This window comes from Thalassophryne amazonica, chromosome 17, assembly GCF_902500255.1.
Source record: "Thalassophryne amazonica chromosome 17, fThaAma1.1, whole genome shotgun sequence".
Classification (NCBI taxonomy): Eukaryota; Metazoa; Chordata; class Actinopteri; order Batrachoidiformes; family Batrachoididae; genus Thalassophryne; species Thalassophryne amazonica.
In genome coordinates, this window is record NC_047119.1 from 67,025,024 (window position 1) to 67,039,006 (window position 13,983).

The 13,983-nt window shown below is 41.4% G+C and overlaps 2 protein-coding genes across 2 annotated transcripts; both read right to left on the reverse strand.

Moving 5' to 3' along the window:
* Window positions 1-10,270: 10,270 nt before the first annotated feature.
* On the reverse strand, window positions 10,271-10,699 carry LOC117529019 (histone H2B-like). Its single transcript, XM_034191711.1, has one exon. It carries the CDS (start codon window positions 10,697-10,699, stop codon window positions 10,325-10,327), a length of 375 nt encoding a protein of 124 aa, XP_034047602.1. The 3' UTR covers window positions 10,271-10,324.
* A 457-nt stretch (window positions 10,700-11,156) lies between these two features.
* Window positions 11,157-11,592, reverse strand: LOC117529024 (histone H4). The gene has a single exon (XM_034191715.1). It carries the CDS (start codon window positions 11,508-11,510, stop codon window positions 11,199-11,201), a length of 312 nt encoding a protein of 103 aa, XP_034047606.1. The 5' UTR covers window positions 11,511-11,592; the 3' UTR covers window positions 11,157-11,198.
* Between the last annotated feature and the right edge of the window lie 2,391 nt (window positions 11,593-13,983).

The window sequence follows — 13,983 nt, forward strand, 5'->3', positions numbered from 1 at the left end:
ACACACACACACACACACACACACACACACACACACACACACACACACACACACACACACACACACAATAAAAGGGAAATATATGCAAAAGCAAATATTTCTCATCTGCCTTGTCATTGAAAGTGTCTACTCAATCGACATTAGCTTTGGAAAATCTGTGTAGGTCCTTTGAGGTGTGCCCTCAACAAATTTCTGATTACTGCTGTCACGTGTCCAGATTACATCATTCTAAATCCTTACTCATGTTTATAACTTGATTTGCTGCAATAGTTATGTGATAGTCTACTTCAGTGGCTAATAGCTCACAAGCAAGAGGGAGGAGAGACATATGACATATGTTTAAACTGAGTTTTGTTGTGGTCGCCGGAAGGTTGCCAAAGTCCAAATGACAGCTGGGCAATGTTACACAGCCTAATACACCATTCATAGCTTTTTTTCCCCAGAGCTTTGACTGGGTTTTGAACAGAGGATCCTCTGTTCTGAATGGTTTATGGATGATTCATACAAAAAATAAAGACTATTCATAGACAAGGACCATTCATACATATTTGAAGAACCAGTCATTGTCACAGGTGATGCAGGGGTGGTGGCCAAGTGGTTAATACGCTTGGTTTCAGTTCAGAAGGTTCCGGGTTCAAATCCCACCCCTGCCACATTTCTCCATGTAATGTGGAGTTGCGTCAGGAAGGGCATCCGGCGTAAAACTTGTGCCAATTCAACATGCAGATCCACCTTGGATTTGCTGTGGCGACCCCAAGTGCAAACAAGGGAGCAGCTGAAGGGACTTACTATTGTCACAGGTGATGATTGTGGACTGGTTGATGGCAGGTCATGCAGGGATATTCCATGGTGTGAGCTCCAGCTCCTTACTGATTTTTATGTCTGGTGCAGGTCTCTTTTTAAAAGTGACAATTCCTTTAACGTGTGATCTATCAGTCATATGACTGCTGCTGCTATTGGTGCTGACAAACCATGGCCGCCATTAGATCGATCATTTGGATCATCTGACCTGCTCCACTCAGTGTTGTTCGACAGGCGCAGCGCATTGGAGGCTTGCCTCTACTGGTGGTTGGCTCTCACTGCGGTATTGTATCACTTCCTGTTCCGGAGCACAGCGGTGTTTTTCTGTATCTGTTAGCTGTTTAATCTGCGCAATTAGATTGATCTAGTTATCTAGATTACGATTTGTTTCCCAGTGTAATCGTCACGTGCCTTAACTAAAGCACTCCTTCTGCTGAATCACCTCTAAATTATTTACACATTATTCACTTTGCGTGTTTTTAGGAATCCGCTAGCTTAGCGTAGCTACTAGCTCTTAGCCAATTTAGCATGGCGGCTTCTCCTGTCTCTCCTGCACTTTTCTGCTCTGGGTGTGAAATGTTTAGTTATTCGTCGGCCTCCTTTAGCAGTAACAGTACTTGTAATAAGTGTAGCTTATTCGTAGCTTTGGAGGCCAGGCTGGGCGAATTGGAGACTCGGCTCCGCACCGTGGAAAATTCTACAGCTAGCCAGGCCCCTGTAGTCGGTGCGGACCAGGGACGTAGCCAGAAATTTTGAATAGGGCGGGCCTGAAGAAAAGTGGGCGGGCCAACTTTTGCCAGAGGAAAAATCCATATAATATCCAATAATGCCTAGCAGAAACAACCTTAAGGTAATTATTCTATGACCTATTTAAGTGAAACAGCGCACCCTGCTGTCCTCAAGTGCACACTGACAAAGTGGACTGACTACTACAGTACATCATTATATTTCTATAGTTTAAAATTAAGCATTGTTGTTTTGCAAAAACATTTCCTCCATTGAAAAAAGACAACTGGTGTTCAATATTCCCCTGGTGCAGCTAATGTCAAAATAACTGCAAAGGCAGAGGTAAAGATATAACACATTTATTGTCAAATATAAAATTTGAATTTGATGAAAATGAGAACATCTCAAAATGTAGGCCTAATGACAACATAGTCTACTTGTATAAAATGTATATTAAACAGGTGTCCTATATTCCCCACGGTAGAGAATTGCAAGGGCAGGGGTAATGATACAAAACATGAACTGTCAAACATAATATTAAAACTGAGAACATAAATATAAAACATATAGAAAAGTATTAAAACTTGTGCTGCTGTCTTGTTCTCTTGTTCGAAACAGCTCTTTTTATTCTGCTCTCTTCCTATTCTGTTCTTCTGTTTTTTTTTCTTCTCAATAGTTCTGTTCTTTAGTTGTTGTGCTCTGCTGTTATATTCTACATTGTTCTGTTCTATTCTGCTCTATGTCCTCATGTTCTCTTCTACTGCTGTTCTACTCTATTCTAATGCTATTCTGCTCTGCTATATTGGCCTAATATTCTTCTCTATTCTATTCTGTTCTCTTATGCACTGCTCATGTCCTGCTCTTCCATTCTACTCTACTCTTCTGCCCTATTCACGTTCTGCTGTTCTATTCTACTTGGTTCTCTTCTGCTCTGTTCTCCTAAAGAGTTAAAGAAGGCGCAAACGCCTGGGTTTGCGGTTGAAAATTGTGATGATCTCATCATAATCCAAAGAGTCACTAATTTCCCTTTCAAATGACAAGAGGGACAAGTGGTTGAGACGGTCAGTGTTCATCTTTGATCTAAGGTAATTCTTGATGCGGCCCACAGTTGAGAAAAGTCTTTCTACACTACACGAGGTTATAGGAAGGGTTAGGATGACTTGAAGGACTCTGTTCAGGTTTGGGAATATGTCTGCTGGACAGATGTCCAGTACCTCCATCAGTGAAGGAAAGTTTTCTTTTAAGGCTTTCCTTTTCAGTTGCTCGTAGAATACTGCCAACTCTGCATCCCTGACTGAAATGTTGTAGTGATTACATACAGAGTGCAGAGATTCCTTCTCGCCAAAGGTTTGTGACTGTGGTAGGAAAGCTGCTGCAGCTTTCATGATGCCATACTGGTCCTCTTGGAACCGGGTATCAAGCTCGGTCAGCTGCCTGTCAGAAAAAGAAAGAATAGTCTATCAAATGCAGGCTACAGTAGGCTATGCATGCCATAGGCCACAGGAAAAGAAAAAGTAATGATGATGAATACAGGACGCCTAAGGAGTAAAAGGAAATTAGGGACAAGGAAACTCAGATTATTATATATTATTTCATTATGAATTGCCTTGGCCTAATGAAAGAAGTGGTATGCTGTTATTGGTTATTACATAAGGTATTACATTAGGCTAACTTAGTACCAGAATGTTCTATAAATGTGTTAATCTGGCCTAGATAAACAACATGGACAAGACTGCCCTCAATTGCATATAGTGAAAACAACTATAGGCCCAGTCTATGGCATTCTACACTCTACTTCAGTTGACACAATAGGTTATATAAATCAATTACATTGTTCTGCAGGACCTGAAGAATAGAACACAAACAAAATAATGCATAGCCTTCGATAAATGCAAGAGGTCAATATACACAGCCTATCAGCCTATGTTACCTGTCAAGTATGTCATTCCAGATGTGTCTCAGGTCGTCATCATTCCCCACAGCTGTTGCTTTTCCCAGAGTCGTCGAGACCACAGAATCAGTGAGCCTGGAAGGGAGGCTCCTCTTTCTGGTCCCCACTGTGATATCCCAGCTTGTGATTTCACATTTCTGCATAAGGTCTTCAGTTAGCTTCATCACTTGTTGGAAAACACATTCTGGCTTGTCTCTAAACTCTGCAAAACTGTCTTTCAGTCCCTCGATTAAGTCAATGCATCCAGTGACTGACAGGGTTGGACTTTGTAATCCCTGTGTGGCAAAATAACTTGTTTCAAATAATTTACCAAATGTTACAAGCAGAAATAGGAACTTCTTTGTTTGTATCTGTTGGAGCAGGGACTGGGCATCGACTTTTGTTTGACCACTGCTTTCTGCACACTCAGCCAGTACTTCAAGTATTACATCAAATAATGTCAGTATTTTGTCTACTGATCCAGCTTTGGAGCTCCAGCGCGTATCCACAGAACGCTCAAGTTCAAGGCAGGGCCGTCCTGGGTGCATCTCTTTCTGCATTTCTATAAAGCATGTGTGTCTGCTTGACCCTGTCATGAACGCGTGCAAAATGTTTACTGTTTCAAAGAATGTGCTAACATGTCCAGACGCTTTTATTACTGCACTGAGAACCAAATTTAATCGGTGTGAATTGCAGTGCACATAGACAGCAGGGGAAATGTCTCTTTTAAAATAACCTGCACACCTCCTTTATGGCCTGACATTACTGAAGCCCCGTCAAAGCTGAATCCAACACACAGAGATGGGTCAAGACCCAGTGGTTCAATGATCTCTAATATCTTGGCTGAAATCCCCTGCGCACTCATGTCCTTGCTGGTGTCCACAAAGCCGACTGCGTGCTCTTTTATTTTTCCTCCATGGATGTATCTCACACACACAGCGACAAGTTCACGCTTGGAAACGTCTTTATACTCGTCTGCCATGATGGCAAAATATATACCAGGCACTTCCTTGATTTCATCCTTTATTTTACGCAGCAGTAAGGAGGCAGCTGACTCGAGCAGCTCATTTTGTATGTCAGGGCTCATTAGGGTTGCATTTTTGGGCAGCTGCTCTAAACGTGCTTTGATCTCCGGGTCATATTTGCAGACCCAATTAAAGATTTCTAGAAAGTTACCTCTGTTGAGATCTGCCTCCGTTTCCCTGTGCCCTCGCAAACTTAAATCCTGTTTGGCACAAAGCATAACAATATCCAGGACGACTTTGATATGCTCCCTATTCCTTTCAACAAACACTTTATCCCGCGCATCCAGGTCCATCTGATCAATGATGTTTCCCCTTCCAGATGTTTTGGTTTCCCTGTAGGCCTCAAACTTGGATAAGGAAATTGAGTGCTGCTCACTTCTTTCATGTCTCTCTAAAGAATAGCGCAGGTGTTTCCAGTCAGTGTACCCGTCCTGTAAAAACGCACGTTCAGCTCTCGCGCTGGGGAAATGTCTACACATTTTACAAAAAAGTGCGTCCCTGCACACACTGTATTCCACCCAGGGAAATTCATCATACCACTTCAGTGAGAAGCACCGTGCTTTCCCATGACTCACAGTGTAGGAAAACTTCTTCGGTTTTGGCTGGGCAGGTGGTTCATCTAGCTGTGACAAATCACTGGGTGGGCCTTCATGCTGGCGACCGGGGGGAGGAACAGGACCCGCCGATGTCGGCAGCCCGGCTGGAGAGGCGCTGGCGGGGGGTGGCGTGCTGCTAGTCTCTGGAGTGGGAGTCGACGTTGATGGAGTAGCACTAGTAGGAGCGACGGTGATGCTGCTAGAAGGTTGTGGCTCATTTTCTAGTCTAACCCTTTTAAAGCCAAATTTACTCAGTTTACTCTGAGCCATGATGGCTAACTTAGCTAATTGTGTACGCTGTCTGACAACAAAATTAAGCAGCGGCGCACAGCGCGCACAATCCGCACATCTCAGTGTTCGCTGCAAAATCGTTAGTTCCGTTGTAACAATTGCAATATAAAATGAATATGATTGTCCTATTTTTCATTCTACCAAAACATTTTGTAATTTTAAAATTTAAATATTATCATGACTTCAAAATAACTTAATTACAGTGTAATTTACACGGTCCCACTCATTTTTATTTTTTCAATACATTTTTATACGTTTTGGTTTGAATGTCAATGTTAAGCATATTTTTAATGAGTGAATAAAAAATATCAATAATAAAATAATAGTGAGAAAAATCATGTAAGCTTTCTCAGGGCGGGCCAGGCCCTGGGCCAATCAAAAAGTGGGCGGGCCTAGGACCGCCCTGGCCCTAATATGCCTACGTCCCTGGTGCGGACCAAGGTAGCTTAGCCGCCGTTAGTTACCCCCTGGCAGATCCCGAGCAGTCGGGAAAGCAGGCTGACTGGGTGACTGTGAGGAGGAAGCGTAGCCCTAAACAGAAGCCCCGTGTACACCGCCAACCCGTTCACATCTCTAACCGTTTTTCCCCACTCGACGACACACCCGCCGAGGATCAAACTCTGGTTATTGGCAACTCTGTTTTGCGAAATGTGAAGTTAGCGACACCAGCAACCATAGTCAATTGTCTTCCGGTGGCCAGAGCAGGCGACATTGAAGGAAATTTGAAACTGCTGGTTAAGGCTAAGCGTAAATTTGGTAAGATTGTAATTCACGTCGGCAGTAATGACATCCGGTTACGCCAATCGGAGGTCACTAAAATTAACATTAAATCGGTGTGTAACTTTGCAAAAACAATGTCGGACTCTGTAGTTTTCTCTGGGCCCCTCCCCAATCAGACCGGGAGTGACATGTTTAGCTGCATGTTCTCCTTGAATTGCTGGCTGTCTGAGTGGTGTCCAAAAAATGAGGTGGGCGTCATAGATAATTGGCAAAGCTTCTGGGGAAAACCTGGTCTTGTTAGGAGAGACGGCATCCATCCCACTTTGGATGGAGCAGCTCTCATTTCTAGAAATCTGGCCAATTTTCTTAAATCCTCCAAACCGTGACTATCCAGGGTTGGGACCAGGAAGCAGAGTTGTAGTCTTACACACCTCTCTGCAGCTTCTCTCCCCCTGCCATCCCCTCATTACCCCATCCCCGTAGAGACGGTGCCTGCTCCCAGACTACCAATAACCAGCAAAAATCTATTTAAGCATAAAAATTCAAAAAGAAAAAATAATATAGCACCTTCAACTGCACCACAGACTAAAACAGTTAAATGTGGTCTATTAAACATTAGGTCTCTCTCTTCTAAGTCCCTGTTGGTAAATGATATAATAATTGATCAACATATTGATGTATTCTGCCTTACAGAAACCTGGTTACAGCAGGATGAATTTGTTAGTTTAAATGAGTCAACACCCCCAAGTCACACTAACTGTCAGAATGCTCGTAGCACGGGCCGAGGCGGTGGATTAGCAGCAATCTTCCATTCCAGCTTATTAATTAATCAAAAACCCAGACAGAGCTTTAATTCATTTGAAAGCTTGACTTGATTTGAAGTCTTGTCCATCCAAATTGGAAGTCCCAAAAACCAGTTTTATTTGTTATTATCTATCGTCCACCTGGTCGTTACTGTGAGTTTCTCTGTGAATTTTCAGACCTTTTGTCTGACTTAGTGCTTAGCTCAGATAAGATAATTATAGTGGGCGATTTTAACATCCACACAGATGCTGAGAATGACAGCCTCAACACTGCATTTAATCTATTATTAGACTCTATTGGCTTTGCTCAAAAAGTAAATGAGTCCATCCACCACTTTAATCATATCTTAGATCTTGTTCTGACTTATGGTATGGAAATTGAAGACTTAACAGTATTCCCTGAAAACTCCCTTCTGTCTGATCATTTCTTAATAACATTTACATTTACTCTGATGGACTACCCTGCAGTGGGGAATAAGTTTCATTACACTAGAAGTCTTTCAGAAAGCGCTGTAACTAGGTTTAAGGATATGATTCCTTCTTTATGTTCTCTAATGCCATATACCAACACAGTGCAGAGTAGCTACCTAAACTCTGTAAGTGAGATAGAGTATCTCGTCAATAGTTTTACATCCTCATTGAAGACAACTTTGGATGCTGTAGCTCCTCTAAAAAAGAGAGCTTTAAATCAGAAGTGCCTGACTCCGTGGTATAACTCACAAACTCGTAGCTTAAAGCAGATAACCCGTAAGTTGGAGAGGAAATGGCGTCTCACTAATTTAGAAGATCTTCACTTAGCCTGGAAAAAGAGTCTGTTGCTCTATAAAAAAGCCCTCTGTAAAGCTAGGACATCTTTCTACTCATCACTAATTGAAGAAAATAAGAACAACCCCAGGTTTCTTTTCAGCACTGTAGCCAGGCTGACAAAGAGTCAGAGCTCTATTGAGTTGAGTATTCCATTAACTTTAACTAGTAATGACTTTATGACTTTCTTTGCTAACAAAATTTTAACTATTAGAGAAAAAAATACTCATAACCATCCCAAAGACGTATCGTTATCTTTGGCTGCTTTCAGTGATGCCGGTATTTGGTTAGACTCTTTCTCTCCGATTGTTCTGTCTGAGTTATTTTCATTAGTTACTTCATCCAAACCATCAACATGTTTATTAGACCCCATTCCTACCAGGCTGCTCAAGGAAGCCCTACCATTATTTAATGCTTCACACTAAAGTTAATTATGGAGTTCCACAAGGTTCTGTGCTAGGACCAATTTTATTCACTTTATACATGCTTCCCTTAGGCAGTATTATTAGACGGTATTGTTTAAATTTTCATTGTTACGCAGATGATACCCAGCTTTATCTATCCATGAAGCCAGAGGACACACACCAATTAGCTAAACTGCAGGATTGTCTTACAGACATAAAGACATGGATGACCTCTAATTTCCTGCTTTTAAACTCAGATAAAACTGAAGTTATTGTACTTGGCCCCACAAATCTTAGAAACATGGTGTCTAATCAGATCCTTACTCTGGATGGCATTACCCTGACCTCTAGTAATACTGTGAGAAATCTTGGAGTCATTTTTGATCAGGATATGTCATTCAAAGCGCATATTAATCAAATATGTAGGACTGCTTTTTTGCATTTACGCAATATCTCTAAAATTAGAACGGTCTTGTCTCAGAGTGATGCTGAAAAACTAATTCATGCATTTATTTCCTCTAGGCTGGACTATTGTAATTCATTATTATCAGGTTGTCCTAAAAGTTCCCTAAAAAGCCTTCAGTTAATTCAAAATGCTGCAGCTAGAGTACTGACGGGGACTAGAAGGAGAGAGCATATCTCACCCATATTGGCCTCTCTTCATTGGCTTCCTGTTAATTCTAGAATAGAATTTAAAATTCTTCTTCTTACTTATAAGGTTTTGAATAATCAGGTCCCATCTTATCTTAGGGACCTCATAGTACCATATCACCCCAATAGAGCGCTTCGCTCTCAGACTGCAGGCTTACTTGTAGTTCCTAGGGTTTGTAAGAGTAGAATGGGAGGCAGAGCCTTCAGCTTTCAGGCTCCTCTCCTGTGGAACCAGCTCCCAATTCAGATCAGGGAGACAGACACCCTCTCTACTTTTAAGATTAGGCTTAAAACTTTCCTTTTTGCTAAAGCTTATAGTTAGGGCTGGATCAGGTGACCCTGAACCATCCCTTAGTTATGCTGCTGTAGACGTAGACTGCTGGGGGGTTCCCATGATGCACTGTTTCTTTCTCTTTTTGCTCTGTATGCACCACTCTGCATTTAATCATTAGTGATTGATCTCTGCTCCCCTCCACAGCATGTCTTTTTCCTGGTTCTCTCCCTCAGCCCCAACCAGTCCCAGCAGAAGACTGCCCCTCCCTGAGCCTGGTTCTGCTGGAGGTTTCTTCCTGTTAAAAGGGAGTTTTTCCTTCCCACTGTAGCCAAGTGCTTGCTCACAGGGGGTCGTTTTGACCATTGGGGTTTTACATGATTATTGTATGGCCTTGCCTTACAATATAAAGCGCCTTGGGGCAACTGTTTGTTGTGATTTGGCGCTATATAAAAAAAATTGATTGATTGATTTAATCCATCATAACTCTCTGAATACGAAACTGATTTTCACACTTTTTTTTTCTGCAAACATCTGACATATAGCTATGATACAGGACAAATGGTATGTCATATTTTAATATTCATATTGGTATTAACAGTAATAGGATATTCTGATATAACCTAGACTGTAGACAGGTATTTTGCAAACACTCTGAACACACACGATACATATATACAAACACCGATATATGATAAAGAAGCAGATAGTGGCAGTAAAGTCAACTATTTTAGTCATTTGAAGAGACAAAATATGATTAGACTATTAATAAATATTTATATATAAACAAAATACTGACTAATGAATACATTATATTTCTATGTAAAACATAATAAATATAAGTTATAACACAGGTGTGATCTCTCAGTATGACTTGATGTCATTCAGTAAATCTGAGTGGTCTTTTCTTTTTGTCTATGAATCGTCTGGTTACTGGTCTGAAGCCCAACAAGTAACCAATACATTTCCTCATGCCATATTTTGCAATACTGATTCACTGTTTATTATGCTCTTTAACAAATATTGATATTTTTCTGTGGCACTATTTTAACTTTACGCACCAACTTCACAATTCTTTTATCAGTATGTGCCAATGCTGTGGACATCACATTACACGGTTGCCAAAAATTGTATAACATATGTAATGTGTTTGTATTGATATCCAACATTACGTATAAGAGAAAAATACTAAAGACGAACTAAAACTACTGTTTGTCTACAACATATAGAATGTTTGCACTTTTGCAGACGTGTGTGGCTCTTAAAAGAGCCGTTGGTTTGATGGTGAAGGCGCACATCAGTTCACTTGGAGCTGGTGTACTTGGTCACAGCCTTGGTGCCCTCGGACACGGCGTGCTTGGCCAGTTCACCGGGCAACAGGAGGCGCACGGCGGTCTGAATCTCCCTGGATGTGATGGTGGAGCGCTTGTTGTAGTGAGCCAGACGGGACGCCTCGGCAGCAATGCGCTCAAAGATGTCGTTGACGAACGAGTTCATGATGCTCATGGCCTTGGAAGAAACGCCCGTGTCGGGATGGACCTGTTTAAGCACTTTGTACACGTAGATGGCGTAACTCTCCTTCCTGCTCCTCTTTCTTTTCTTGCCTCCTTTTCCGGCGGTCTTGGTTACCACTTTTTTGGAGCCTTTCTTGGGCGCCGACTTTGCTTGTTCGGGCATGGTCGATTTCTCTCCTACTTTTTACACGAAACGAATGAGATTTCGTTTGTGAGAACAGCTCATTTAAAGACACCGCATGCAAATTTAACTGTGGGACTCCCCGTGTGTGATTGGTGGACGGCGTTAGGGGCGGAAACATTGCTGTGGCGCTCGTTTTCATGAGAAGTTTTTGTCCAGACCACAGTCGCCACAGAAGGATGAGGATCAGTTAATATTGACGCACACGGACACAGAAAACGCTATTTTTCCCCACACGTTGCAATCATCGCACATTACTGTCAGGACGTTTGTTAATCAATAATAGAGCAACATAAGACATAACAACAAAGGACATAAAAGTTACTCATTTAATGTTTAAAAAAAATATTAAAACCAAATTGTACTCAATCCTGCTGTGATAACTGTGTTACCATACAATCAAAGGAGATGAGCTCTTTCATAGGACAGTGGGCGGCTCTTAAAAGAGCCTTTGTGTTGTCATTAAAGACACTGAAGCGGTTTAACCACCGAAGCCGTACAGGGTCCTTCCCTGTCTCTTCAGAGCGTACACCACATCCATGGCGGTCACAGTCTTCCTCTTGGCGTGTTCAGTGTAGGTGACGGCATCACGGATCACGTTCTCCAGAAACACCTTCAACACACCGCGAGTCTCCTCGTAGATAAGACCGGAAATCCGCTTGACGCCGCCGCGACGAGCCAGACGGCGGATGGCGGGTTTGGTGATTCCCTGGATGTTATCACGAAGAACTTTACGGTGCCGCTTAGCGCCTCCCTTTCCGAGTCCTTTGCCGCCCTTTCCCCTTCCACTCATCGTCACCAGCGTTCAAGTATCATACAACTACCGGCGCCGTTCAGATGTCCATGTCCTTTAAAACCCACCTGAGGACGTAAGTGAAGACAGGGGCGTGGCTATTTTCTTCTTTGGCCACGATGGTTCTTTGGAGCTGATGCGCCACTTGCTGGACAAACATATGAATGACGAAGCATTTTTGCTGTGTTTCTGTCATTGCTTCTTTGCCTTCTCCCTCTTTATGAGTTATGAATCAGTCATTATTTGTTTTCTACTTAACTGTCTTTAAAAACACAAAATAAAAAAAATTGGGGAAGAAGAGATAAAAACTATGATACCTCATCTTACATAGTGAAGCAATGCTGAAGAGCAGATAACTGAGTGGTTCAAAGAAACAAAAAAGTGACTTTAAATAAAGTGTTTATATTACACCAAATGACACCAAACCTGCCCCAAGGCACTTCACACGTTATTCTCCTCTTTATGGAAAACAATCGTTGTTTGACATGATTTGAATCATTTTGGAGGCAGTAAAATGATATGTAATAAAAATATCTGGACTGCACAGTCTTTGGAATAGGGGTTTGCTCCGTCCACTCCACTCATGGACCTGGTATTGCAGTATTACCAGGAAGGGTGCACCCTCTCCAAACATGTTTAAAATCTTTTATATATATATATATATATATATATATATATATATATATATATATATATATATATATATATATATATATATATATATATATAAAAGAAAAGAAAAACTAGTTACACTTTCAGTAACACAAAATAAAATCTTTCTCTTATTTCATCTGCTAGCTCAGAGAGGGATTTATATCTACACACCCACAAAACATGCAGACATGTTCTTAACAGGAAATAATCAAACTCAGCACACTGGCGCCACATAGTGAAAAAATGTTATAAACGCAGTAAGTTTTTGCAGTACTTTTATTAAATTCTCTAATCTGCTGCTGGGTAACCACTGAGTGCTTGAACAATAAATTCATCACTTTTAAAAAACTTTTTTTTCCACCCTGTCAAACTCTGTTCTATCCTGTTAGGTCATTTTTAAAGAATAATTTGACAGCATCATTAAATGTTTGGCATTTTTTTTGTGTTGAGAAATAAGGAATGTTAACAGCATAAATATGTTTTTTGTGCCAAATTTTGGTATCTATTTCGTCCTGTGAAATGGGTCCACAAGAAATACCACTTTTTAAAAACTGACACTTAATATTTGTCAGATTTTTTTTCAAGAATTTAAAAATACTATGATGGCATAAGGGACATATACAATCATTTATGTTTAACACTTACTTTACTAACATTTTATGATAATCCTGTGTACGTCCCAAACAGGGTAGAATATCTTCATGACCAGTCTCTACGCAATCTGTCCATAATTATTAGGGCCCGAGTACCCTATTGTAATTGCGCTGTTTATTATTATTATTATTATTATTATTCTCACTCTTGAAATCGAAATTTCAGCCTCTTCCTATGCTCAAAAACTCACCAAACTTTCCAAAGTCGTCCGGCCGGATCCGAAATTCGATATTTTGGGGGCCTCGCACATGGTCGCAGAAAAATCGCGAAATAGCGCCCCCTAGAAATTTTCAAAAACCCCTCCGCATTGGGCTTTTTTCGTCGTAGCCTCACGAAATTCGGTACACATATTTACCATGCCAGGACGCACGAAAAAGTCTCTTACTGTCATGGTGAAATATCGACAGGAAGTCGGCCATTTTGATTTTAAATTTCGATTTTGAGCAAATTTTTGCCATTTTTGGTCATTTCCACTACTTACATTTGAAAGAACTCGTCCTAGGGATTTCATCCGATCGACTTCAAATTTGGTCAAAATCATCACAACACAATGGTGATCAAAAGTTAGGCGAGTAGGCGTGGCTGCTAGGGGTCGTCAAACTTTGGCAAGCTTTTCGGAGCACACCATTTCACTTCGAACGGCTGTCACGCCCACATACTTCATCGTAGATCCTTCAAACTTGCTGGACATGATGAGAGCTCCGCCCTGAACGTCTACATATCTTAATTTCCCACCTGCGCCATAGCGCTCCCCGGTGGCGGGAAATGTCCTATTTTTACTTTAAGAGGTCCTGATGTCACATACTTAACCCAATCAACTTCATTCCACTTTTAAAACATGCAGAACAAATTGGTGAACATAGGCAATAAACACCGTGAAGTTACGAGTAACGGCGTCCGTATGGCGGCGTACCGAATATTGCCCATTCGCCATGAAATTACGTTCTTCCTTTTGACGGCTTTAATTTTGTCACGTCATCATGAAAATTGATAGGTCGAGCACGACAACCTCTTACCACTCATAGGGGCGTCGCCCATGGGTGGGGCAAAATGCCTCAATAGCGCCCTCTTGGAACTTTCAAAAACCCCTCCACATAGGGGTTTTTTTGGAGTTGGGAGATGAAAATTGGTGCACATGTGTGACTTGCATAGACGTACAAAAAAG